Source organism: Lynx rufus, unplaced genomic scaffold, assembly GCF_022079265.1.
Source record: "Lynx rufus isolate CCGP_SWC_20201006 ecotype Redwood Valley unplaced genomic scaffold, mLynRuf1.p SCAF_16, whole genome shotgun sequence".
Classification (NCBI taxonomy): domain Eukaryota; kingdom Metazoa; phylum Chordata; class Mammalia; order Carnivora; family Felidae; genus Lynx; species Lynx rufus.
This window is the reverse complement of record NW_025814830.1, coordinates 9,127,796-9,154,705: the sequence shown is the minus strand read 5'-3', so window position 1 is coordinate 9,154,705 and position 26,910 is coordinate 9,127,796. Positions and strand designations below refer to the sequence as shown.

At 53.3% G+C, this 26,910-nt stretch overlaps 1 protein-coding gene across 10 annotated transcripts in view; it reads left to right on the top strand.

The window, feature by feature from the left end:
- Positions 1-711: 711 nt before the first annotated feature.
- POU2F2 (POU class 2 homeobox 2) overlaps positions 712-26,910 on the top strand; it is a 32,092-nt gene continuing 5,893 nt past the window's right edge. For 4 of the 10 annotated variants that reach the window (XM_047077964.1, XM_047077961.1, XM_047077969.1 and 1 more), the window contains exons 1-8: positions 1,351-1,406; positions 8,569-8,634; positions 8,739-8,773; positions 8,913-8,969; positions 12,675-12,791; positions 13,057-13,335; positions 26,154-26,259; positions 26,348-26,439. In XM_047077964.1, coding sequence (XP_046933920.1) covers positions 1,394-1,406; positions 8,569-8,634; positions 8,739-8,773; positions 8,913-8,969; positions 12,675-12,791; positions 13,057-13,335; positions 26,154-26,259; positions 26,348-26,439 — 765 coding nt within the window. In that variant the 5' untranslated portion in view covers positions 1,351-1,393. Of the gene's footprint in view, positions 736-1,350; positions 1,407-8,056; positions 8,356-8,568; positions 8,635-8,738; positions 8,774-8,912; positions 8,970-12,674; positions 12,792-13,056; positions 13,336-26,153; positions 26,260-26,347; positions 26,440-26,910 lie in introns of those variants that run through there. The other 6 variants (XM_047077966.1, XM_047077965.1, XM_047077968.1 and 3 more) reach the window with 3 other exon arrangements.

The following is a 26,910-nucleotide window of genomic DNA, read 5'->3' as shown; positions in this document are numbered from 1 at the left end:
CCCACAGGAGGGTGCCCAGGGGTTTCTGTACACAAGAGTTAGGGATGTTGGGTAGGGAGCCTAGGCACACAGAGGAGGGTTCCCGTGTGTCTGCGCGTGGACACATGTGTGTGAAGTGCCGGGGCTCATGTGTAGAAATACTTGAGTGTATGTATACGTTTGGGTGAGTCCAAGCGTCCGTGTGCGCGTGTGGCTTGGGAGTCCTCCTCCAGCGTGGGGCGCGGCGAGTCTCGCGGGGCCCAGGGCGGACAGGCGGCCTGTTTGGAGGCGCCAGGTGGCCTGACAGCGTCGGACCGGGCGCGGGGAAGAGGAAGAGGGCAGCGGGCTCGGCCGCGCCTTTGTCTGCGCCGCCGTGCGCTGGGAGTCCTGCGCCTTTGTGTGACCCTCGCAGGTGTGCGCGCAGGGGTGGGGGTGGGGGGGGCGGGGAGGGGAGCGGAGGGAGGGGCTTCCTCCTCCGCAGCCGGCCCCTCCCTCCGGCCTATTGGCTGGGCGCTGCCGCCCTCTGGCGGGCGCGGAGGGAAATGCTGGGCCGGGAGCGCAGTTCCGTGAAAGGCCAGTGGGCAGTCTGTCAGGGGACCCGGGGCTCCCCTCGCCCAAACCGCCTGGGGCGCCCGCATTTGCCCCTGGTGGACATCTTGCCACTCTGGGCCAAGCGGCCCTTCCTCTTCGCCCTCACAGCCACTGTCCCAGGGCACCGCTTCCTTCTCAGTGGACGGACGCCTCACCTGAGGACAGGTGCGTGGCTGGGTACCTCCCTTTCCACAGCCTTGCGGGACACCCACCGCGAACGTCACTTGCTGTGCTTCTTGGCTTCAATGCTTCTTGGCTCTGGGCCCTTGGGGAAGCCACCTCAGCTCTCAGGTCCTCAATCTTTTCGTCTGTAAAATGGGGCAAATAGTGATCATCCCAAGAGATGATGCCTGTCAGGTGCACCTGTCAAGTGTGGCATTGGGAAAGACCCCAAAAAACTTCTAGCCAGGGTTTAGTGTTGTTGTTGTTGTTGTTGTTGTTGTTGTTGTTGTTGTTACGGGCCCACCCTTTCTCCCAGACCCACATGCCCTGTTCCAGATGTGTTTGCCCTGGTGGAGGCCGCTGAAGGGCTGGGGCAGCTGTTGCAGGAACCTCCTGGAGACCCAGTGGGAGGATTCAGCTCCTCGAGCCTGTTGCCCTCCACCCCACTACCCCCACTGCCCCAACACACACATGATTTGGGGTCCACCGCCTCCTGAGGTGGGCCTTGGGGCCAGAGTATTTTCCCTTCTGAAGGGGGCGGACCCTGTGGTTTCCTCCCTGGGTGACTTCCGGCTGAGAGGGCTTGGCCCCCAGAGAGGGCGGGGAGATGACACAGTTGTTCCCCCAGCCCTGCGGGGCGGGCAGCACGGTTCACTCCAGCATGGGGGCTCCAGGTAAGGGGCCTGGGGCCAGCACCCGCTGCCGGCCCTGCCCTTCCTCCTTAGCTGTCTCCTCTGCACTTTCGCTCTGTACCTCAACAGCTCCCCCGCTCCCACCCTGGGTCCCCGCCCTCAGCCCTCAGCTCTTCTTTCCCCTTCCCTTCCACTCCAGACACCTGGGGGCTTCTGTCCTCCCCCCCACCTATCTCCGCTGCAGTGTTCTGAGGGCTCTAGGGGAGGGAGGATGGAGCCCAGTGTTGGTAGCAGGCTCTTATAAGGAGGACCAGTGGGTGAGGGCTGCGAAGGGCTGGGAACACTGAGCTGCAGGGCTTTTGGTATGTGCGTTTCTGTGCGTGTATATGTGAGTGGTGGTTCTGAGTCCTCTGAGTGTGACTCATGTGTCTGTGTGTGAGGGTCTGTTGTGTGTGGCACTGTGGGCTAGCCTTGGCAATGACCTCTTGGCTCACTGCCTCACTTCATTTGTCCAGATATCACCTCCTCAGGGAGGCCTTCCCTGATCTCCCCGTCTGACTTGGCAACCAATCCCACCATTCTCAGACCCCTTGCCCTGCTCTGTCTTTTCTTTATGGCACTTATCACCACGCAAAAATGTATTATGTGTCAGCTGACTGAGTGAATGTTGTGTGCCGGGCACCCTACAAGGTGATTTGTATTTGTTGGCTCCTTTGGTGAAATGTGTCTATCTCTTCATAATGATAGCTATCTCTCAGCAGTGCTGACGGGAGAGTTAAACGAGGTAATACGTGTAAATGCTTAACACGGTGCCTGGAACACAGCAAGCGTCAGTACTTGGTGATTGTTTCATTTGCGGCCATGTAAGCATGACTGTCGGCTTGTGTCACATTTGCGAGTGTCCGTGGGGATGGGTCTTGATTTGGCATGTGCCATCCTACGCGCATCAGTGTATGTGCAGGTATCCCTGTGGCCCTTCAGCAACGTGTATTTATTGAGCACTTTCGTGTTGGGTGTTGGAAACACAACGGAAACAGGTCTGTCCTCCTGGAGTTCCCGGTGGGAGAGATGGACCTGTTGCCAGAAAGCGGAGGGAGCACAGGCAGAGGGGTCGGAGGCACGGGGAACTGTGGGAGCCCAGAAGACTTGCCCAGCTGGGCCAGTGGGGTGTCAGAGAGGGCTTCCTGGAGGAGGGGATGTCTGGGCTGAGATGTGAAGGATGAGTGGGTATGAGCAAGGCAAAGGAGGTGAGGGAGGGGGTTGACGTGGAGGGAAGACAACTTGCAGGATGGCACATGATTATTTATCGGGGTGACTCTATGTGCAATTATGTATATGTGTGGGTGCATGTGCAGTGTAGATGCAGAGCTCCGAGCTCTGCTCCACCACTGACTCCTCCCTGTCTGGGGTTGAATGGGGGCCTCGTGTGTGCTAGGTACTGAGTTAGACCCCCTACTTGGGATCTCTCACAGAACTGCCCTGCCTGGGAGGCCCGCCTGGGTTCCCTGCCTGGACATGAATGAATACACTGCGTGGCCTTGGCCAGATCACTTGGCCTGCCTGAGCTCAGGGTTTGGGAGTCCCCCCTGGCCATCTCCCAGGATGAGCTGATTCTAGGCATGTGAGTGTCTACACGTATGTGTGTATGTCTGTCTGAGTGACCTGGGTATGGATATGTATGCACACCTGTGTGTGTCTGTGTGTCTATCTGTGTATCTGTCTGTGAGTGACTCTGGATGTATGAGTGTGTGCACATCTGTGTGTATCTGAGTAACTCTGGGTGTGTGTGTGTGTGTGTGTGTGTGTGTGTGTGTATGTAAACGCAGGTGTGCATGCGCATGTCTGGGTGTGTGTTTTGCATATCTACCCGTGTCATTGTGTCTGGGCATATGTCTTCTCTACAAACATCCCGACCCAGGATCTCTGCACACCTGTCCCTGTGTGTGTCTGCATGATCTCTATCCTTGTCTGGGGCCCTGCCTGGCTGAGGCTGTGGTGTGTGTGTTCCGTGGCACAGCTGTGGGGCCACCTCTCTTGTTGTGTCTGCTGCCTGTATCTCCATCCTTCCCTCCTGACAGCTCAGAAGTGTTCACTCCCTTGAGGCCGCTCGCTCGGGGACAGACATGGGGTGGTGGTGGGGGGGGAGGTGCGGTGCTGCTCCTACGGAGGCAGGGACTGGGCCAGCTGGGCCCACAGAGGTTCCCGGCAGCGCAAACCCTGCCCACAGGGGCTCCCAGGCCACAGCCTTGATTGAAGCCGGCTGTGAAGGCAGGAGACCCAGGGGACAGGCCAAGAGGGGCCAGGAGGGGTGAGGGGCAGCCCTTGGGCCCTCTATATTTAGCCCCATTTTCGGTAAGTGCTAACGAGAAGCTGGCCCAAGTCTGCTAAAACCGGCTGGGGGAAATGCAGAGGAGAAGTGAAAGTCCGGAGAGGGAGGGGTAAGGGAGGGGTGGGGAGGGCGGAGGGGACCCAGAGTCCCAGGCCTGAGGCAGTGGGGCAAGCGAGTGTGACCCCAAGGGTGTGGGTAGCCCTGGGTGTGTCTGACCCCAGGATGGTAGGATTCAAGGGGCCCGCTAGGATTCTGCATCGCTTTTTCCTGCCTGGTCCTCTAAAGAGTTACACACTGCCAGGGATGAGAGAAGGGAGGGGTGGCTATGGCCATATAACCAAGCAGCCTTTCTGTGTGAATGAGGCTTTGAGATGGATTTTGGAAGGTGCAGGGAGCTGGAGCATATTAGAATCACCTGGTGGCGGTGGCGGTGGTGGTGGCGGTGGCGGTGGGGGCTTTTCAAAATCCAGATGCCCCGGTCTTACCTTGTCCCAGTGAAAGCAGAGTGTCTGAGTGGGAATAGGCGTCAGTATTTCTCCAGAGCCAGGAGAGAGGGGCCTGGGCCGAGGCTGGTAGCCTGTAGGATGGGCGCCTCAGTGGGCCTCTTAAGGGGATTGCCAATGTCCTGGAGTGTTAAGGCATCATTTGGCTTTGGATCTGTGGTGGAAATGGAGTCCCCTATTCATGCTTGGTGGGGATGAGTCTATGAAACCCTTTTCTCAGATTGGGCTCTGATGGGGGAGGAAAGAAAAGCGAGACAGGCTTGGGTGAAGGGCGACACTGGCCATTTTGCCGTCAGCCCAGCCAAATGCTGTGGGGGTGCCCAGCTGTGTGGGAGTCAGGGTCGGGGAAGAATTAGGGACAACTATGGAAACAGAGTGGTGGAGATTTCTCCTTAAGCCATCTTTGCCTCTTCAGCCACTGTCCCTGCAGAGGAGATGTTACCTTAAAGGTTTAGATGGGAGTTGCTTGGGGATTGGGGCTCAAGGTCAAGGTGGCAGGTGGCAGCAGGGAGAAAGGCTTGTCTGGGACAGGTTTGGGTCCTGGCCTGCCGGAGATTCTTGCATGCATTAGTGTTATTATGACACCAGCCTGGGCTCTAAGGAGTTCACAGTTTGGGGCAGGGTGAGGCCATTGCCCAGGGAGTCAGGGTGTGTTAGGGGCACGGGGTTCTCAGACAAGAGACACCAACCACCTGAGGAGGCATGGAGGACCTCACAGAGGAGGTGACGTGTGAGCTGGGACCTTAAAGAGGAGCAGGGGTTTGCTCTTAGAGAAGAAAAGGTCACCAGGTGGGGGAAGAGCAGAGCCAAAAGCCTGGAGCGATGGGGGAGATCAGGGCCTCGGGCCCCCCTTGTTCACTCGACCCGCACGTCCTGGGCTGGGCAGTGTTGGGGACCCCAAGATGAGTCAGACCTGCCCTCAAGGGGTTCCCAGTCTGATGGGGGAGACCTGTTGGGGCCCAGATGGCTACAGCCTCTAGGACAGTCACAAGGGGAGACGCTGGGCCAGCAGGAGCCAGGGTGGAGGGGGCCACCGCCATAGACGACAGAACCTGTTCAGGGTCCTGAAGGATGAGTAGGAGGTCGCCAGGTGGCCAGAGTGAGGAACAGCCTTCCAGGCAGAGGGATCAGCCCACACCAAGGCCTCAGGAAATGTGTTAAATGGCAGAGGGACAATAGAACAGAGGCAGGAACAAGTAAGAGAGAGAGGTGCAGGGAGGGACGTTCGGCCAACATTTATAACCCATTCTTCTAAGCTGGGTGATGCCAGGGACCCAGCAGTGAGTCAGACCCGGCCTGCCCGCCCTCTGGTCTGGTGGGAAAGGACTAAGACACAGAAGGTCACAGCCCTGTGGGCTCAGGGCTAGGACAGTGGGAGGGCATGACCCTGGGAGGCTGTATCATTTTCCCAGGGCTGCCATAATGGGGTACTGCAGATGGGGTGGCTTAAACAACAGAAATTCATTTTCTTGAAATCTGGAAGCTGAAAGTCCAAGGTCAAGGTGTCAGTGGGGTTGGTTTCCTCTGAGGCTTCTCTCTTTAGCTTGGGATGCCCATCTTCTTTCTCCCTGTGTCCTCACATGGTCTTTTTTCCTGCGCGTCTGTGTCCCAATATCTACCTCTCACGAGGACACCAGTCATATTGGATTAAGGCCCACCCTAATGGTCTCATTTAACTTAATTACCTCTTTAAAGACCCTATCTGGGCTTTTCTTGAGGAGATAGGGAGCTGTGGAAAGGTTCAGGGCCAGGTTGTAGGCAGGATCTCCCTGGGGAAAGATGGACGACACTAGTTGGAAGGAGGGGCCAGGAAAGGGGGTTGGGGCAGGGGTTTCAGGGATGCTAGACGGGGTGGGATGCCGGACCACACTAGCATTAGCAGTTGCCTGGAGCTGGGCCAAGTTCAGGGCCCTTTAGAGGCAGGGTTAGGCTGGACCTCTGCCTTTGATATCTCAGAGGCAGGAGTGGGGTCTCCGCGCCTGGCACCAGCACCTGCTGCGTCCTCCTGTGTCTCTCAAGATCATTATCCACTCATGCCCCTCCTAGTGCCTGGAAATAGGACCTGAGCTCCCGTGGCATCCTGGGCACCTGTTCCCCACACCTCCTTCACCAACCTATGCCTTAGTAGGACTGTGTACTCGTTTGTTTGTTTGTTTGTTTGTTTGTTTGTTTGTTTTAGCTTTTAATTTTTTTCTTTTTTGTGTGTGAAAACATACATACAATAAAGTGCTCAAATTTTAAGGGTGCAGCTTGATGAATTTTTACATATGTATAGATAGAACCACAGAGCCACCCGACAGATCATGATACGGAACATTTCCAACACTCTGCAGGCTTCCCCACACCCTTTCCCCGTCAGCATCCCCCCAAAGGTACCCATAATCTGACCTTGGTCACCTGATATCATCTGGCCTGTTTTCTGAGCTTCCCGTAACTGGAATCCTACTGTCTGTCTGCTTTTGTGTCTGATGTCTTTTCCTTGGTGTCACGCCTGCAAGATTCAGCAGTGCGTGTGATTCAAGAGCGTGTTCTTTCTCTTGCAGTGGAGTGTTTCGTTGTATGGGCATACCACATTGTGTTGATCCACTGACGGGCCCTTGGGTTGTTGCCAGTTTGGGGTCATTTCGAAAGGGTTGCTGGGTACATGTGCCCATGGGCCTGGTGGGCAGGATGCCCCTCTCTCTCACATGGGCACTCGGGAGTGGATGTGCTGGGTCCTGGGGGGGGGGGTGCCTCCCCAGCTTTCCTGAATTGTGCTTATATCGATTCACACTCCCACCAGCAGTGTGTGACCTGGCTTTTTAATCAGGAATTTTAAAGCCGAGCAGCGTTTCATGTCAAGTAACCCTCAATTGCAAAATTCCTGGACATTTTTTTTTTCAGTTGCTGAGGATGTCCTAGCTACTGTAGCTGGCCTTTTTAAAATACCTTGGGTGCAGAACCCACTTGAGTTGGACAGCCCCTTTGATAGGGTGGCATCGTGTTTTAAGGCAGGGATGTGGAGTGAGTTGTGGGGGAGACCTGCTAGTCAGATTCAGGGTCAGGAGAAAGGTCTGAGGTCAAGCTGGGAGTCAAGGTCAGATGAAGGACTCGGACCATCGGGATAGGAGTTGGGATTCAGGATGGGTAAGGGGATTGAGAACGGATAGGGCAGAAGCCCAGGTTTATGTAGGGTCTACCCGGGTTGGGTTTCCAGTCAGTGTCAGTCAGGGTGAACTTGAATAGGGGTGACAGCTGGAGATGAGGTGGGCGGAAGTCACAGTGGGGTGTTGGCGGGGCGGGGGGGGGGGGTCCAGTAGACCATAGCAGTCCTGATTAGAAGTGTGAACCCTGGAGTCATGCAGACAGGTGTCCAGTCAGGGCGCCTCTGCTGTCTCACTGGGCTCTTGGGCCCTCACTTTCCTCGTCTATAAAATGGGGGTAATATCAGCACCAACTGTTACTGTGAGCCCTGAATCATCCTTAACACTGTGCTTAGCACTGGTAAACGATCACCTTTCCATTGCCAGCATCAGAGTGTTGTGAGGACAGAGCATCGCTTTGCCTCCATTGCTTTCTGTCCCTGGTGCTAGCTTGCTGCCTGTCACCTCCTGTCATTTCCTGGGTTTATGGGACTGTAGAATGGGATTGCATTTGTACAGTGGGACACCCAGGCTGGATTGGGGTGTGCAGTTGGGATTCAAGGCTGAAGTCCAGGTGAGGCCTAGGATTAAGTCCAAGGACCAGGTCAGGGGCAGAGCCGGATGCAGTTGGAGTCAGTCGGAGTTCAGAGGTCAGAATGGGGCTGCTGGGCCCCGTGTGCCGAATGCAAGAAGGGAGGCCAGGAGCGGGAGGCCGGGTGGGAGTGAGGTGTGGACGGGAACGTTGTGGGCTGGAGGAGGGGCAGAGATCAGAAGACTCACTCCTTTGGGGACGCTGCAGTCCTTCACACCCCCAGGCCCCACTCAGAGTGGAAAACATGTCTCATCCGAAACCTGGTGAGGCAGGACGGGCGCGCCTCGGGAGGAGGCCCAAGGTTGACTCGCTCCTGTGGAACATCACCCACCTCCTCCTGGGCACCGAAGCCTTCTCACGACCACCAGCTACCTCCCACCCCGCCCCAGGCCTCACGGGAGGTGGCCCTCCCTGTGCCACCTTCTGCAGGGGTGAAAAGGATCAGGCAAGACCCCCAAGGCCTGAAGGCCCTTTCTTGTCCTGCCAGAGGAGGGCAGAGGCCCAGTAAGGAGGGCATGCCTCCTCAAAGAGGCACTTGCAAGGTGGCAGGGGGTGCGGGGGATTTGGGGAGAGGCTGGGGTGGTGCTGGAGGGGGGGCCCTGAGAGCCCTCCTGGCTTCCCCCCTCTCACCCCACTTACATGCCTCTTCTGTCCCCAGAAATAAGAATGTCTAAGCCCCTGGAGGCCGAGAAGCAAGGTCTGGACTCCCCGGCAGAGCACACAGGTGGGTGGGGAGGGGAGCAGAGAGAGCAGAAGCCCTGCGTGGTGGGGGAGCTGCGGGGATGTGGGGGGCACAGGTGACACCTCACTCTTTCCCTCTTGTTGCAGACACTGAAAGAAATGGACCAGACACTAACCATCAGGTCCGGAGGGAGTGGATGGGCAGGAGGGGTGGGGAGGGGGAGAAGGGAACAGAGGTGGCCCCTGTGGGCGAGGGGCGGGGTGTCAGAAGCTGCTTCATCTCATTCGTCCCATTCCCCCAACCCAACTTTTTCTTCACAGAACCCTCAGAATAAGACCTCCCCGTTCTCCGTGTCCCCAACTGGCCCCAGCACCAAGGTAAGCACCTATCAGAACCGCCAGGATGGGGGAACCGGGAGGGTGTCCTGTCATGGGTGGTGGTTGGTATCGGGGACGGGGTCCCACGCACCTTTGTGGGCCTGGGGCCTGAAGGGCACGGAGCCCCAATAACTCGGTGACAAGGCTCCTCTGTCTCCTTCTCACACTCAGGCTCCCGCCCCAGGCCTGTGACTCACCCAGGCTCCTTCCCCTTCCCTGGGGGGGTGGGGGTGGCCAGGGAAATCCCCCCCAGAGCCCCAGGGCGATGAACAACAGGAAGCTGAGGCCCCGCCCCCATCCCAACTTCCCTGACAGGGGCCTGCCCCACCCCAGCCCCCCAACACACACATTCAGGGGCCAGCCAATGGAGGAGGGTAAGGGGGAGGGGGGCAGACCCAGTAAGAATGGCTAAGGATGATGGGGTATCTGGACGTGGCCAGACAGAACAAATCCCTAATCCACATGGGGCCCTGCCTACTGCTGGGCATCGTTGGGCTTCCTGAGGTGTCTGGGGCCCAGGTCTCCACGCTCCAGCCTGGTGGAGGCAGCCGCAGGTCCAGAGGCCTGAAGGCAGCATGGAGGGCACGCGCGGGGGTGGTCCTTGGAAGGACTGCTGACCCTGGCCAAAGGTAGCAGAGGGATGGCATTGGGAGCCGAGAGCTACTCTGTGACCATGGGAAAATCACTGCCCACCCACCACCACCGCTGGGCTTCTCAGTTTCCTTTTCTCTAACATGGGGGCTATCGGATTGGATGGGCTCTGGGGCCCCGGGTGCAGCTTAGTGGGTGGGTATCTCGTGCTGAGTGAGTTGGACAGGGCTGAGGGGAGAAGGGGTCTGGCTCTGGCCTCCTTCCCTCTGATCTCGGGCACAGTTCTGGCCTTAGCTCTTGGAGCAGAGTGTATGTCCATTACCCCCACCCTCTCCTTCCCCAGCTGCATTTTTTGCAGCCTCTCCTAGTCCCACCGCAGCCCTGCTTCTCCATGGGGAAACCAGTGGGGCCCTGGGAAGGAAGGATTCTCGCGGCTCTTCCCCAGCCTGGACCCTGGTTCCCGGAGAAAGCCCGAGGCAGAGAGGGCTTTGGCCTCTGACTCCAGGCCTCTGTCCACACTACGTCCTGTTCTCCATCTCACTCGGCCTCTTCTGTGTTAGTCTTTCCCCAACTGCAGTGATTCATGTGCTCCCATCACGATTTCAGACACATCCATACACCGCTGTGTACCATTACTTACATCACAATTTTGTTAATTGGCTTCATTTAAAAAAATATTTTATTATGGAAAATGTGAAGCAGATAACAAAGGAGGAAAAAAAGAGAGTAGCATGAAAATAACCCCCCAGGTACCCATCGATCAGCTTCAACAATTTTCAGCTCATGAACTGGCTTGCTTTTTCAACAGCTAAATACATTTTTTTTAGCGGAAATTTCATGAATGGAAAACCAGAATCACTTGCCATGGAAATAAATACAGTGATTAAAAAAAATTTTTTTTTTATGTTTATTTATTTTTGAGAGAGAGACAGAGCGTGAGCAAAGGAGGGGCAGAGAGAGAGGGAGACACAGAATCCAAAGCAGGCTCCAGGCTCTGGGCTGTCAGCACAGAGCCCAACGCGAGGCTTGAACCCACGGACAATGAGATCATGACCTGAGCCGAAGTCGGATGCTTAACCGACTGAGCCCTCCAGGGACCCCAGTGATTTTTTTTTTTTTAAGTAATATCCACGCTCAATGTGGGGCTTGAACTCATGACCCCAAGATCAAGACTCAGTGTCTTTTGACTGAGCCAGCCAGGTGCCCAATACAATGATTATTAAAATGTACCCAGAGACTCTTGCCTGTCAGGTGTAAGCCTGAGGGCTTTCCTTCTTTCCTTAAAAAGGGAGATGAGTCATGCTGGGGACAAGGCCTTAGAGCCATCCTAGCACCTAATGGAGACTTTCTCAAGAGAACCAGAAGGAATGAATGAAAGAAACCTGAAAGAGGACCAATATTCTGACCATGTTGGTGTGGGTTGGTTTTTTTTTTTTTTTTTGGTTTTTTTTTTTTTTTAACATTTAATTAAAATGTGACATACACAGAGATCTTCAATGTATGGCTCTGTGGATTTTCACAAACTGAACACCCATGCAGCCAGCACCAGATCAAGAAGCAGAACATGACCAGACTTCCAGAGGCCCTTGATTCCCTGCCGGGGACGGCCACTGGCCTGGCTTCTAACACTCACGGTGGCTCGATGCATCTCGGCGCCCCTTAAACTTCCTGACGTTTGTATCCGTACCCTGGGACACTCCACTCACCCTCTGTTATTTGGCCTTTTCCCCGACCTCTGTCTGTCTCAGTCTGCATTCCAAATGCCACACCCCTGCCAAGCTGTTGGGTCACCTCGCAGCAGTTGCTTTCCCTCTCTGGACTCCCTTTTGCAAAATGGTGCTGGGCCATTGGGCTGAAGGATTAGGGATCATCCTTTCAGCCCGGTGTCCCCTCTGGGCCTGAGCGTGTGATTCTTCAAGGCATACCTCCTCCTACCCCCACACGTCCTTTACCAACAGCCCAATCAGGCAAGTCCACCGTGGTCTGGCTTTCTGTCTAGGAGAGGAGGGAGGCCAGGACTGTGTCGGTCTGTCCTATGCGTTTGATGCGAGAGGCATCCACATCCCACACCGAGATGAAGGAGGGGCTCAGTGGACTTCTGGGGTGGAGGCTGAAAGGTGGCAGCATCTGGGCCACATCTGGCCCTCATATGTGCTTTGCTGGTCTTGCCAGCGATTTTGGTTTGTTTTTAGGGTTTTGTTTGTTTTTTTTTTTGGTTTTGCTTTAGATTTTATCTATCTATCTATCTATCTATTTATTTTTATTTTAGAGAGAGAGAGCACAAGCAGGGGGGAGGGGCGCAGAGAGAGAGAGAGAGAGAGGGGGGAGAGAGAGAGAGAGAGAGAGAGAGAGAGAGAATCCCAAGCTGGCTCTGCACAACAGCAGAGTACCGATGGGATCATGACCTGAGCCGAAATCGGGAGTCAGACGCTCAACCCCCTGAGCCACCCAGGCGCCCTGTGTTTTTGTTCTCGATTTTAAAATGAGTGATTGGTGGGAGCAGAGCGGGAGCTGGGCAAGCTTCTCCTTCGGGAGGGCTGCACACCCTGCCTGCGTACCCCATCCTCATCTGTCCGGGTCACCCATTTGCACTGTCTGCCTGTTTCCACACTCGTTTGAATTCCAGACCCATGTTCTAAGGTGGTGATTTTTTTTTTTAATAACCTGAGACCCTTTCTTCCAGCGAAGTCTTACTCCATTAATAAGAGATGCACCTGTAGCTAACGCAGATGAGGGGTGTGGGACCCAGAACTCTACCCTTTGATGTTCCGAGTCCCCTGCTGGCACATTTCCCATTTTACAGATGGGGAAGCTGACCCCCCAGAGGGGAAAACTGCTCCCCAAAGGTGACCCTCTTCCTGTAGGGGGTTTGGGTGCAGGGAGTGTGTTAGCCTTATGTGATTGCTGAGGACACTGAGGCCAGAAAGGCGGCCTAAGACCCCCGGCCGGTCAGTACAGGGTCTTGCCTCTATACCCCGGTCCACTCCTCCTCTGCCGGCCGGCCCCAGGCTGCTGTTGCCACACACGTGCCCTCTCTTTGGTTCACAGGTGGGCATTCTCTCTGGCCTCCACTTAACATTCTGGGGTCCCGGACCCTGCCTCTCTCCCCCCCAGATCAAGGCTGAAGACCCCAGTGGCGACTCAGCCCCCGCAGCACCCCCGCCCCCCCAGCCAGCCCAGCCGCATCTGCCCCAGGCCCAACTCATGTTGACAGGCAGCCAGCTAGCCGGGGTAAGTACTCGGGGAAGCACGGGCACGTGGGCAGAGACCAGCCACCCCCCACCTGTTACAGGACCGGTGGCATGGGGTGTCCCGCCAGGACTGCGGCCGCGCTCTCGCGCCTGCCTCCTGTCCCCCTCAGTCGTCCTGCAAGACTTGTGCCCTAACCTGCTTGGCTCAGGCACTAACCCCTCTCTGCCTTCTCTGCTCCTCCCCACACCCCTCCCCGGCACCCCACCCCCCTGCCGCCCGCCCCCCCCGCCCCCCACCCCCGCAGCTCACGGCGCTGATGCCGGCTCAGCAGCAGCTCCTCCTGCAGCAAGCCCAGGCCCAGCTCCTGGCCGCAGCCGTGCAGCAGTCCAGTGCCGCCGCGGCCGCTGCCGCCGCCTCCTCCACCTCCTCCTCCTCTTCCTCCTCCTCCTCCTCTGCCTCCTCCTCGACCTCGCAGCCCCCGGCCTCCTCTGGGGGAGGCGACCTGCCGCCACCACAGCCTGCCAGCCAGCCCCCCGGGACCCCACAGCTCACCCTGTCCCAGCCCATCCAGCTCACAGCACAGGTAAGGGCAGCCCTGGGGGGGGGCCCACGGCCTCCAGCGGACGATGCGCAGAAGCCCGGCGTGCAGGGGGCCGGCCGGTCCACAGGGGCCGACCGTTGGGACCACCGGTGTGTGCCAGGCAGTTCCCAGCAACCCCAGGAAGCCTTGGGGGATGCTGCCCCCCATGTCTCGGTGGGGAAAAGCGAGGCTCAGAGGGAGAACATCCCCCGTGTGATGGAGTGTCCGGCTAAGCGCTTTCTGTGTATCTTGGTGGGGTTCGTCCTCGATTTACAGCTGAGGAAACCAGGGGACTCACCCCCGTGGAAGGGTGCCCATGTGGGCACAAAAAGGAAAGGCTGAGACTCTGAACTAGTGCCCGAAAATGTGTGCCCTGGAGGATCCAGTGAGAGACTCTCAGAACGGGGGCCTGTGGCCACTGGGTCAGGGAATGCTGTGTCCTCTCTGGCCATTCTGGAGACTTTGGGTACACACTGAATCATGAGTTAGTGGCTGTATTTGTTTCCTGCGGCTGTCATGACAAAGCCCCACAAACTGGGTGGCTCTAGGGAGAACCCCTCTTTGCTTCCTCTAGCTTCTGGAAGTACCAGAAATCCTTGGTGTTCTCATAGCTGGATCGCTCCAATCTCTGCCTCCATGGTCATATGGCCACCTTCTCTCTGTGCACGTCTGTCTCTGTGTTCACACTTCCCACCGATCACTGGATTAGGGCCCAATGACCTCATTTACTTTGATTACATCTGCAAAGACCGTGTTTCCGAATACGGTCATTTACTGGCACTGGGGGGTTAGGACTTCTGACGTATCTTTTGGGGAGCCCTGATTCAACCCATGATAGTGGCCAAAAAATTTCCCATAAGGATAGTCGGAACAGAGTAGGAGTTGAGCAGGCTTCCCCTCCTGACAGGCCTGCACTCTCCACCCCATTCACACTTGCCCCTGTCACCCATTTGTGCTGTCTGCCTGGGTTCTGTAAACATTTGAGTCTGTAGCCCGTGTTCCAGGGCAGTGAAGGTCCTGAGAAGTCCTGCAGCAAGGAACCTTGTTTGACTTCCCTCAGCCCTGTGTTTCCCACAATGGCTGCTCCTTGGGTTGCTTTTCTTTCTCTCTACCCACCCCTTTCCATGAAACCCCAGGGCGAGATGCTGTCTACACAGAGGTGTCCAGTACCCATAAGGTTATTCCCTTGACAGAGTTCAGCTTCCAGCAGGCCCGTTCCACTACTTACCAATGCTTCCAGGTGAGACGGTCCTTAACGCTGAGCTGGTATCTGCCTTCTTAGGGCTTCCTGCCTCCGGGCCTGGTTCTGTAGAGATACACACAGCAATCTGTGCCCGCTGCCCCGTGACGGCTCTTCCAAACTTAGCCTCACAATGGCTGGCTCGCCATGGTGACTGTAACTAGAGTCTGGCAGGTGCTGTACTAACGGTGACCTCCTTGAATCCACAAATCCTCATCCTGGCCGAGGTCACCCGGTGAGCACAAGGGGCAGGATAGCCCTGCAGCCAGGCCTGGGAGTCCAGGGCTCTAACCATAGGACCCGGGGCCGCTGCCTTTAGCTATTGTCCCCAGCTTTCCCGCTCTGGCCACCAGAGACCCCAGCAGCAGGAGGTCGCCTCACAGCACCTGCAGTTAGTTCTTCACGGAGCAACACCAAGGCTCGGGGCTCCTCACTAGGTCCCAAGTATCAGTGCCCCTGCTCTGTTCTCCTTTCTACCTGGAAGTCGGCTCCCTCCCTTTACCTGGACAGCTCCTCTTCAGCCTTTAAGCCTCAGCTTGGGAGTCCACACCTCCAGGAAGTTTTCCATGACTTCCCTCCCTCCAGCTGGTTTATAATCTCCTGCCTCCTGCCTCCTGCCCCCTCTGGGAGTCCCCAGCCCTTTCCTCTCCTTCTGGCCTTAATCACCAGTGCTGTGTCTGAAAATGCCTGAGGAAATATCTGTGGAAGGAACAAAGGCCACAGGGAGGGGGAGGGAGAGAGCCACCCAGTGCAAACTGGCCAAGCCATTCCCCCTTGGGAGCAGGAGGCATTCCTTCTGTTTGTAAACTCCTAGAACCACCTCCCCCAAGTTCCCTGCGACCCAAGGACCCAGCGACCCAGGCTGTAGCAAGCTAGTCCTCTGCCACCTGCTGTTCCGCCCAGTCTCTGATTCTCAAGGACGCCTCCTCTAACCGTCCTGCCAACCCCTTCCTCTGGCTCCTCCCTCCCCAGCTCTGATCTGCTCAGTCCTGTTGTCTGCAATTGCAAAGCCAGGACCAAGAGTTTGTTTTCTGGGAGTTCTGTCACCCTGTGACCTCATTTCCCCAACAGACGAATGTTTATCCCCAGTTCCAGGCACCATGCCGACCAGGAACAACCCGGAACGTGGGTACCACATTCCTCCTGTGTTACTGCCTCCCTGCATCCACAGTCATTCCACCCCTGGGCTTGACCCCTCTCCTCAGTCTATGTCTCTTGGGCCTGCCAATTCTACTTCCCATGACTGCTCAGCTCTGTCCTATGGTCATTTCACAGACATTTCCTAGCCCCCTGTGTGTCAGGCCCTGGCGGGAAGCTAAAGACTTAGAAGTGACTCAGACCCTTCCTTGCCCCCCAAAGCCTCCCGGTCTTGTAGGGAAACACACACCAATGAACCACTAAGAAATGTTTTACTTGAAAAATACTAAGAAAGTAAAAAACACCCCTAGCCCTATCACTTTAAAATTACATAATGTACTAAGGGAAAGTCCCCCATCCGTCCCTGTACCACCAGCTTCCAAAGTAGTGTCAGTTAAACAGTTTGGCAGGAACCTTCCCTGCATTTTCCTAGCTAGTACAGAGAAAGGGACAATTATAACACACTTTTATAATTTGTGTGTCCAGCGCTCAGTATGATGCTTTCCACCAAAGGGGCCACCTGGATGTTTACTGAATCAATGAGGGATGTTTTGCTGCAGCTTTTCAATCAAGGGTAGGGAAGACATCTCTCCAGGGGAGTAGTTCAGACTGTCTGGGGTAGGGGTAGACATTGATTGAAAATTTACATTAACTGTTAAAACATCATTTTGTATTTGGAAGGGAATAAAAAAATCCCTATTTTCATGATATGACTATGGCAAATAAAGCTCGACAAGATCTTTTAGGCTGGCAGGCCCTACTGAACAAAGGTTTCCCAGAGAAACCGACTGGGTGTGGTGGGAGTGTGGGAAAAGACAGGTGACCTGTGCCTGAGGGAATCAGAGAAGGCTTCTTGGAGGAGGTGGTGCCTGACCTGAGCCCGGACAAGTAGGAGTTTACCAGGTACACGGAGTGGAGAAAGCTGTTTCAGGCATGGAAGGTAAAATGAGAGAGTAGGGGGGGCTCCGGGAGGCGGGGGTGGGGGGCCGGCAGTGGAAGACAGCGCAGGATGAGCTAGGAGGGGTGTCAGCTAGACCAGACTCCCCTCCAGGTGGCTGAAGACGTAGAAGGGGATATTTGGCTCAGATCACTGAAGAGGCCCAGCCCCAAACTCTGTCTCTTTTTTCATTCTGAGGCAGGCAGAATGGGTGCCGGCACTTTTAGACTTGTTCCCACCGACCAGGGTTGAGTTAGTGTCCTCAGCCACTGCCCCCCAAGGAGGTAGGGTCAGCCCACTTGGGCCATGTGACCTGAGAATGGGGGAGGGCCAGTCCCCAAGAGGAAGAGATGGCTCCTGAGGCTTGGAGAAGGGGCAGCAGGTGCCAGGGCAGCCAAACCTGGAGGCGTGTCGTCAGTGTACCCACAGGCCCCTGGCGGCCAGGAGCTGGGCCGAGGCGTACCAGTCACTCCACAACTGGTTGGGGTCTGCTGTTGCTCATGTATCCTGGAATTTTAACAGGAGGCAGCACGGGATGTAACACACAATGTGCATGTAGGTGTTTCTTCTCCCCGTCAGATGGGTCTCAGCTTTTTGGTGTCCCGCCCCAATCTCTGGGACTTCCTGGGCTCCACGTGGCAGGGCCAACCTTTGGGGGACGGGGGCGCACAGAGAATCCCACACTAGAGACAGGCCACCTCTGTCCATATCCCTTCCCCCCAAACTTTAGGGCTTCCTGTAGGGAAGTGCCTGGAATGACAGAGTCATTCACGCATGAATGAACCAGCACTTATGAAGCACCTTGTGTATGCCAGGTGCCCGTTTGTGGCCCCAAGGGGACAGCTGTGAACAAGGCAGCAGTGGCTGCCCTTGAGGACCTTATGTTCTAGTAGGGAGCAGAGAGTAAACAGGTAAACAAACGAGCAAAACAAGACCACTTTAGAGGAAGCGTACTAAAGAAAATGAAGTGGGCTGGTGTCAGAGAGGGAGGAGGCCACTCTTAATGGGGTGGCCAGGGAAAGTTTCACTGACAGGGTGGCCTTTGAAAGCTGAGGTCTGAATGAGTCAGTCAAGAAGAAGCCATGGGGAGAACTTGGGAAAAGGCAACAGCAAATGCAAAGGTCCTGAGGTGGAAAGCAGCTTGACATCAGGGCACAGAGGAAAGTGGTATGGCTAGAGCAGAGCAAGTGAGTGGAGGACAAGTTAAGAGGTGAGGGGGAGGCAGGCGGGACCAGGTTTTGCAGGGCCTTGTAGGGCAGATCAAGGAGTTTGGAATGTTTACCAGGGAAACATTGACGGGAAGCTGTTGGGGGTTTTAAGCAGGTGGGTGGCATGACCCCACTGACCCTCTCCACAGCTCCCTCTGGCTGCCACGGGGAGAATGGACTGTGGGGGACCAGAGTAGAAGCGAGGGGCCCAGTGGGAAATCCTTGCAGCGATGCAGGTGGGAAATGAGGGTGATGATGGGGTCTGGGATGCTATTTTATACGGATAGGATAGATGAAGGATGACTCCTAGGATTTGGGCTTCAGCAATCAGATGGTGGTGAGGGAGCTTCCTGAGTTGGGGAAGACAGGGGAGGCACAGTGTGATTTGGAGGGCTGGAGTAGGGAACCAGGAGTTTCCTTTTGGACACAGCAGGGTATAAAGAGTCTATTAATCATCCAAGTGGAGACATCAGATAGGCAGACGGACATCTGAAGCTGAAGCTCGGTGGAGAGGCTGGGTGTGGACAGCTCACAGCTGCCGGGCAGAGGATGGGGTTTCCTGCCCTTGAGAGTTCATGATCCGGTGGGGTGACGTGGGGGGAGTGACATGGGGGTGCAGGGCTAGCAAACGCTTGTGCTCGGGGAGCGTGTTGTGATTTCCCAGACACCTTGCACATGCTAATATTACTCGGGCCTCAGAGCAATCCTGTAAACAGTTAGACATTATTAACCCCATTTTGTAGATGAGAAAACCGAGGCCCTGAGAAAGATGTGACTCAGTAATAATGACTACCATTTACACAGGCCCGCTTCAGTGAACAGAGATCGGGCTAAACACGCTATGTGCATTGTCACGCTGAATTCTTTTAAGAGCCCCGTGGGGTAACTGAGACTTAAACAGGGGAAGGGGTGCCCAGGGTCCCACAGTGTGTGAAGGACAGGTTTCCAGGCCTGTGCACTGTCCCCCTATATAGTTAAGGAGGCCGAGGCCCAGAAGAAAGAGCTGGCTTCCCCCGAGTCACACAGCTAGAAGCAGGCAACAGGGCTGAGACTCAGAACCCCCCGGTTCCCAGCCGGCAGGGACCCTTGCACCCCTCTGACTTCCCTCCCACCCGATGTGGGAGCTCCCGCGGCACAGTTCCGGGCAAGTGGGGGTGCAGTTTCTCCCCAGTGGCTCCCAGGACAGGTGTTCTCTGCCTTCCCACGCAGCCCACTCCACCACCGGGTGCCCTGACACGGCTCAGAGGGTCGGGAAGCCCATCCTCATGCTGAACACGACTGATGATAATGTAGTTTACGTGGTCCCCAGACACCCCCTTCCTGTCCTCCCTGCTATGGACTTGACAGCTGTCCATGTCTTGGAATGGGGTGTCCAGAACTGGCCATGGTGTGCCATCTCAGGGGTGACTGCTGAGTGAAACGCAGACACCATCCCAGGCTGGGTGGCTGCCAGAGCATGTGTGGGGGCCTGCAGTTGGGGGATGGGGAGTCTGCCCTGTGCGCTGGAGTGAGGCGCTGCACCTGGGCCCACGCGGCCCAGTTCCTTTTAAAGGCTTTCTCTCCACCTCCCTCCACCCCCAGGTGGAATTGAGTCCAAACAGGAAAATGGACAATTGCCCTCCGGTTCACCCGTGAGTCACATAAACTGTCAGTCTTTCTGCCCAACTGTGGCCAAGATCTCAGTGCGTCAAAACGCAGCCAGTCTGCTCTGAGACTCCACCGGTCTGTCCTAGGTTTTACTCATTCACTCGTTGGAAATTCACTGATGGCCTGCTGGGTGCCTGTACTAGGGTGGAGGTGATCAGAACGCAGTGATGAACAAGAAACCCAAGAAACCATCTCTTCCCTTTTCAGCGTTGGCGGGGTGTGCTAGTTTTTCTCACAGGTTAGGGACAGAGCCACTAAGTATCTTGGCCAGGGGCCCTTCCCCGGTTCTCTCCACTTCCTCTAACCTCTCTACCAGCTTGACTTGGTCGTAACACGCCCCCAAGTGGCTTCAGATTGCTCGCTGCCTGTAGATTGTGGAGAAATGGGGCCTCCTACTGGCTAACCCCAGTCCTGAGACAGCACAGCACCCAGAATCTTCTCTCTTTCTCCCATTCTGTAATTTCTTCAGTCAGCAAATGTTTAGTGAACATCTACTATGCCCGAGCGCCTTTTTGCATGGAGAATACAGTGAGGAATAAGGCAGACAAGTCTGTGCCCTCTCCAAGCTGGTGCCTGCTCATAGCTGATAATTGCTATAAAGGAAGGAAAAGAGTATGATGTAATAGACATTGAGGAGAGGAAGACTCATCAAAGCAGGTAGAGAAGGGAGGCTTCTCTCAGGAGGGGGCATTTTACAGAGACTTGAATGATGAAGAGGGGCCAGTCATGTGCAGATCAAGAAGAGGGGGTGGTGGACAGCATGTGCAAAGGCCCTGAGATGGGGATCTCTTCTGGGTTCAGTAACAGAAAGAACACTAGTGTGACTGGCTTAGAGTTAGGGAGTGAGAGTTGTGAGAGACAAGGAAGGCGGGGTCATGCAGGGTCAGGGCAAGGAGTTGAATTGTTTCAAATGTGATAAAAACCAGTAGAAGCTTTATTGTTCAATTAACATTTCAGAACAGGAACCTCCTGGAGGGGGCTGTGGATAGAATTCCAGGGAGTCCATGAACTTGGATGGGAAAAGCTTATGTCTCAATTTTTTCTATCCTCTAACTGCAAATGTTGAATTTCCTTCTATTATGAATATAGACAGCAGACCACAATAGCATTAGCAGTACTTGGACTTTGTATAAGTATTTGGACAATGGAATACAAAGATATTTCGATACACTTGTCACAGATCCCTTAAAGTAATTGTTTTCGTTCATCATCACTTTGAAATTACAGTAGTCATCAGATGTACTGCTTGACCTTGTTATTTAATGTGCTGTAAAGAAACCCAAAGATTATTATTATCTATTCAAAATGTTTGATGATTTTTTCAATACAGTTGATTTCCTATGAAATCCTATGTATTTCATTTTATGCACTTTTTATTAAAAATTTTTAATATTTATTTTTGAGAGACAGAGAGAGACAGGGTGTGAGCCAGGGAGGGGCAGAGAGGAAGGGAGACACAGAATCCGAAGCAGGCTCCAGGCTCCCGACTGTTAGCACAGAGCCCAACACGGGGCTCAAACCCACGAACCGCGAGATCATGATCTGAGCTGAAGTCGGACGCTTAACCAACTGAGCCATCCAGGCTCCCCGTTTCACGCATTTTTTTTTTAAAAAAGGAGGTTTTTTTTTTAAAAAAAAGGAGGTTTTAAGAAGGAGCCAGTAGGTTTTGTCAGACACCAAATAATTCAGAGCACAAAAAAGTTTAGAACTTTTAGCACTTGAAGGTATATCGGATGGTGGAGAGGAAGGGACGGAGAGTGTCGGGACTGATCCCTAAGTTTCTGGTCTGAGTAACAGTGAATGGGGGTGTGTTTGGGTTTTTCATTTGGACTTCTCACCATGAGACCTTTTGCAAATTGGGTGCATTTCCCCCTCCCTTTTCTTCTCCCTGCTGATTCAGAAAGAAATCTGCAGATACCTCTCTTTTAGATGTCTGGGGAGAAAGTGGGATTTTCACTGAGTCACACTAGGGAGACAGAGTAGTTAACAAATATTGCAATCAGCAAGCTAATCAGAAGAACACTGGTAATAAGACTTTATTTCTGGCTTTATTCTTGGATTCAGTTCAGTGTGCATTTAATGGGGGCTTGCCAGACTGTTGAGGGACAGGGATGCAAGAAAACTAAGACATGGCCTCTGCCTTCTCGAGTTTCAGTGTAGCAGAGGGAAAACTGTATATAAGCAAATGCATTGCAGTTTAGAGCAGGGTGGGTTCAGTTTGTGGGGCCTGATGTTTATACGAGTTACAGGGCCTTAAATTTTTTTTAATGTTTATTTATTTTTGAGACACAGAGCTCAAGTGGGGTAGGGGCAGAGGGAGGGAGGGAGACACAGAATCTGAAGCAGGCTCCAGGCTCTGAGCTGTCAGCACAGAGCCCGACATGGGGCTCGAACCCACAAACTGTGAGATCGTGACCTTAGCTGAAGTCAGACACTCAACCAACTGAGCCACCCAGGTGTACAGGGCCTTTCTGAGAAAAAGAAGACAAAATTATGAAACCAAAATTAGGTATGGGGACTGGGAAGTGTTCTTTGTAAAGGAAAGGGGCTGAATCCCAAGCTTCACTCACTTGGGGGCCAGGCCCCATGTGGAAGGGAGGCTGCCATGTGAGTTATCAGGTGGAGGAGTCTTGGAAGAGAAGGCAGAATGGACAGTTTCAAAGGACAGAGTATTGGGACTTCAAGCCCCTTAAGCCGAATTCTTAGATGACTGGCAGCTAGAGTGACAAAGCAAGAGGTCAGGAGCATTTGGGTACTCTGTCCACTTTCCGAAGCACATGGAGAAGGCAGAGGCCTTTGCAGTAGACAGGGAACTGCCTCGAACAGTCGAAACAGGAATGGTTGGATAAACAGGGATGTTGGGCAGAAGTGACTGTTCAATTGGGTCAGTGGGTGTGGGACAGCTTTATTGCTTTATGTATGCTAGGTAAATGTTCAAAACTCGAGTTACGGAAGGATTTACAGTCTTGCCAGTTTCTGGTGTAGTTTTCCAGGTATAGTCTACGCATACCCAGGGAATACCTAGATATACTTTAAAACACACACACACACACACACAGCAGCAGCACATCATACCCTCTGTCATGCCTCTTGAGCTCTCCACTCAACAGGACATCTTGGAGATTGTTCCATATCAGGACACAAAGAGTGTCCTCCTTCTTTTTCATGAATGCATAGTATTGCACCATAAAGATCCACCCTAATTCATTTATCTATTCCCCACTGCTGTGCATTCAGCTTGTTCCAACTCTTTTGCTAAAACACTGCAGGCCGCTAGGAATATCCTTCTAGAGAGATTACTTTGCACAAGTGTGAATGTATCTCTAAGATAAATTCCTAGAAGTGGAATGGGTCAAAGGGTATATGCCTTTGTAATTCTGACAGACATTGCCAAATTATCTTCTCACCAGTGACGCCTAAGAGTGTTTGCTTCCTCATACACCCTGACACAGCATGTTATGCACTGCCGTTCTCTCTGTTGATCTGATAAGAGAAAAAAAAAAAGTATCTCAGTGCAGTTGTAGCCATATTTCTCTTCTTGTGAGTGAATCTGAATGTTTTTTCATTCATTTGTATTGAATGTATTTTGTATTTGCTGGGCAATCACCAGACCTGTTGGCCAGATTACTATTGGATTGTTAGTTATTTTCTTATTGATTTGTAATCACTCTTTATATGTTGAAGAAATGAACCCATTTGTGTCAAGTTACTTATGTTTTTCCTCAGACATTAATTTCCAAAGACATTAAATTGGTCTTTGGAATAATAATAGCATTGGGAGGAATTGAGGGTCATGAGTCATCCCTCTGTTTCCCCGAAGGCAAAATAATGTCACTCTAAGTGACATAATTTTCAACTGCGCATAAAAGTTGTTGAATAAATTATGAAGCATCAGTGTTGGTTCATTCAACAAATATATGTGGAGTACTTACTGGGTGCCAGATGCTATTCTAGATGCTGAGATTATAATGATGACCAAAACCATCAAGATCACACTCTTGTGGAGCTGACTTACCAGTGAGGGAGATGCACTGTGAAAGCGTAAACAGAAAAGGAGGTACCTTGAGATAGTGATAAGTCTTATAAAGGAGGTGAAATGGAGGTAACAGGAGGTATGGTGGTGGCTGGTTTAGATTAGATGATCAAGGAGGATATCTCTGAAGAGGTGATTTTACATGAGGACCTGAGTGACAAGAAGGGTCCAGGAATATAAGAACTAGAACTGCCTGGCAGAGGGAACCTTTGCACGTGCAAAGGTCCTGAGGTAGGAAGACTAGGACAGGTTTCAGTATTAAGGACCATAGAGATCAGATGAATAGTTTTTATTGTATTGTTCCGGCTACAAGAAGCCATTGGAGTGTTGTGTATGTGTGTGTAAGGGGGTCTTGCTTTTTCTTTTGGAAATGTTCAAACCTAAAAGTAGAGAGTATGATATAAGGAACTGCATGTACCTTCACCCAGCTCAATAGATATCAACATTTTGCCAATCCTGTTTCGTCTATCTCCTCACTGGAGATGCTGGATTTTTTTTTCTCTCCCTCTTTCCCTTAAAAAAAGGGGGCACCTGGGTGGCTCAGTTGGTTAAGTGTCCAACTCTTGGTTTCGGCTCAGGTCACGATCTCACAATTTGTGAGTTCGAGCCCCACACTGGGCTCCATGCTGACAGTGTGGAAGCTGCTTGGGATTCTCTCTCTCCCTTTCTCTCTGCCCTTCCCTTGCTCGCTCGCTCTCTCTCTCTCTCAAAATAAATAAATAAGCATAAAAAGGTTTTGAAATTTTTTCATTGAAGTATAACAAATACTAAAAGTGCACAGATCACTGACACTCACAAACTGAGCACACCCATGTAACTCGCACCCAGATTGAGAACTGTATATGGCCAGCTCCCCAGGAGCCCCTGGGATGCCTTCTAACCTCCACCTCCCAAACTTCTATCATGCAAATGGAACCATACAGGATGTTCTCTATCATGTCCAACTTCTTCCACGTATCATGTTTGGGAAGTTTATAGTGCTGTGTGTTCTTATAGATTGTAGACTGCCCTTCTCGTTGTTGTTCCAGTGAATCAGTTTATTTACCTATTCAATTCTTTTTTTTTAACGTTTATTTATTTTTTGAGAGACAGAGAGAGACAGAGCATGAGCAGGGGAGGGGCAGAGAGAGAGGGAGACACAGAATCCGAAGCAGGCTCCAGGCTCTGAGCTGTCAGCACAGAGCCCGACGTGGGGCTCGAACCCACAAGCAGTGAGATCATGACCTGAGCTGAAGCCAGACGTTTAGCCAACTGAGCCACCCAGGCGCCCCAACCTATTCGATTCTTGATGGGTACTTGGGCTTTCTTCAGGTTTTGGCTATTACAGATGGTTCTGCCGTGAACATTATGATACATGTCTTCTGGTGAGCACACATATGCACTTATGGGGGCTTATACCCTGGCGTGGCACCACTGGGTCATGAGGCAGGCGTGGGCTCGGCTTTCATAAACAGTGCCAGTATTTGTCTGCTAGGGCTGTCCTACCAAATGACTACAAACTGGCTGTCTTAACAGAAATTTAGGGGCGCCTGGGTGGCTCCGTGGGTTAAGCATCGGACTCTTGATCTCAGCTCAGGTCTTGATCTCAGGGTTGTGAGTCCAAGCCCCTCATTGGGCTCCACACTGGGCGTGAAGCCTATTTAAAAACAACAACAACAACAAACCGTAGACATTATTCCACAGTTCTAGAAGCTCCGAGTCCCAAGCTAGTGTGTTGGCAGGTTGGCCAGTCTTCTCTCTGGGTCTCTTCACAGTGCCTGCCCTCTGTGCATGTTTGTCTCTGTGTCCACACTCCCCCTTACCCTATAGATACCTGTCATATCGGATTAGGACCCATCCTGAAGACTTAGTTCTACCTTGATCATCTTGACCTTTTCCTCAGCTTGTTTACTTCCTAGGACATTAAATTGGTCTTTGGAATAATAATAGCACTGGGAGGAATTGAGGGGCATGAGTCATCCCTCTGTTTCCCCGAAGGCAAAATAATGTCACTCTAAGTGACATAATTTTCAACTGCGCATAAAAGTTGTTGAGTAAATTATGAAGCATCAGTGTTGGTTTATCTGACAAATATACATGGAGCACAAATATATGTGGTTCACATATATGTGAACCCCTCCAGGGTTCTGGGGGTTAGGATTCCTACCTATCTTCTGAGGGGAGGACACAATTCAAACCATAACATTACCAAAGAATCTTCCAAAGTGGTTGAACCAATTTACTCACTCACTATTTGCTGGAGTGTTTTAAAGGTAATTCCAGACATGATTATCATTTGCCTTGAGTGTTTTAAAAAGGAGGGAAGAGTTGGTCTGATTTACATTTTTAAACGATGCTATTTGTTCTGTGGGAATGTAAGACAAGGCAAATATTTCTTCAAGAAAGAAAAGGTAAATAAAGAGCGAGCCCTCCCGGGACAGCCCAGATAGGACGCTCTGGTAGCCACGGGGTTGGGGGAAGCCTCCTGGGTGGCCTTAGCTCAGGGGCGCCATTCAGAGACCAGGTTCTATCCCTCGCTGCCCGCTGCTCGCTGCCCGCTGCCCGGAGCCAGGGCAGGCCATGCAGATGGGGCCGGGCCGGGACTCAGGCTGTCTTTCTGTCCACCCCCCTCCCTGCCAGGACATACAGCAGCTCCTCCAGCTTCAGCAGCTGGTGCTTGTGCCGGGTCACCACCTCCAGCCACCCGCTCAGTTCCTGCTGCCGCAGGCCCAGCAGAGTCAGCCAGGTAAGGTCCCACCAGGATGGGTCCCTGACGATGTTTCCACAAAACTCTCCCTCCCCCCTCACCCCGTGCATTCCCCTTGTCTCTCCAGGCCTGCTACCGACGCCAAATCTCTTCCAGCTACCTCAGCAAACCCAGGGAGCTCTTCTGACCTCCCAGCCCCGGGCCGGGCTGCCCACGCAGGTGAGAATGTCCCCCCGCGTGTGCCAGGCTGGGTGAGCAAGGGTGGGAAGGAGAGGGCCTCCTCTCCCTTTGACCCTCCCCACAACTATCAGGGCCAGGACAGGAGTCAGGAGATCTGGGGTCCAGCCCTGCTGTGCCACTGATTTGCTATGGGACCTGAGTCAAGCTGCTCTCCCTGTCTGGGTCAGCTTCTTCCTCCACAGAATGAGGGGAGTCAGCCAGGCCAGTGGCTCTTAGCCCTTTCAGACACATGGACTCCTTTGAGAAACCTGATGAATGATTTTGATCTGACCCCTGCTGTCCCAAAATGCACACGTGCCTAAGTACACAAAAAACCTATAGGCTGTGGCCTGGCCTTTCAGTTTGCTGACTGGCTTCTAGACTTTAATAATAATCCTTCATGATTCTTTACGGATTTCAACGCTCCCTCCTACCCATTTTTTTAACAGTCCTTTCAAAAAATATGAACAA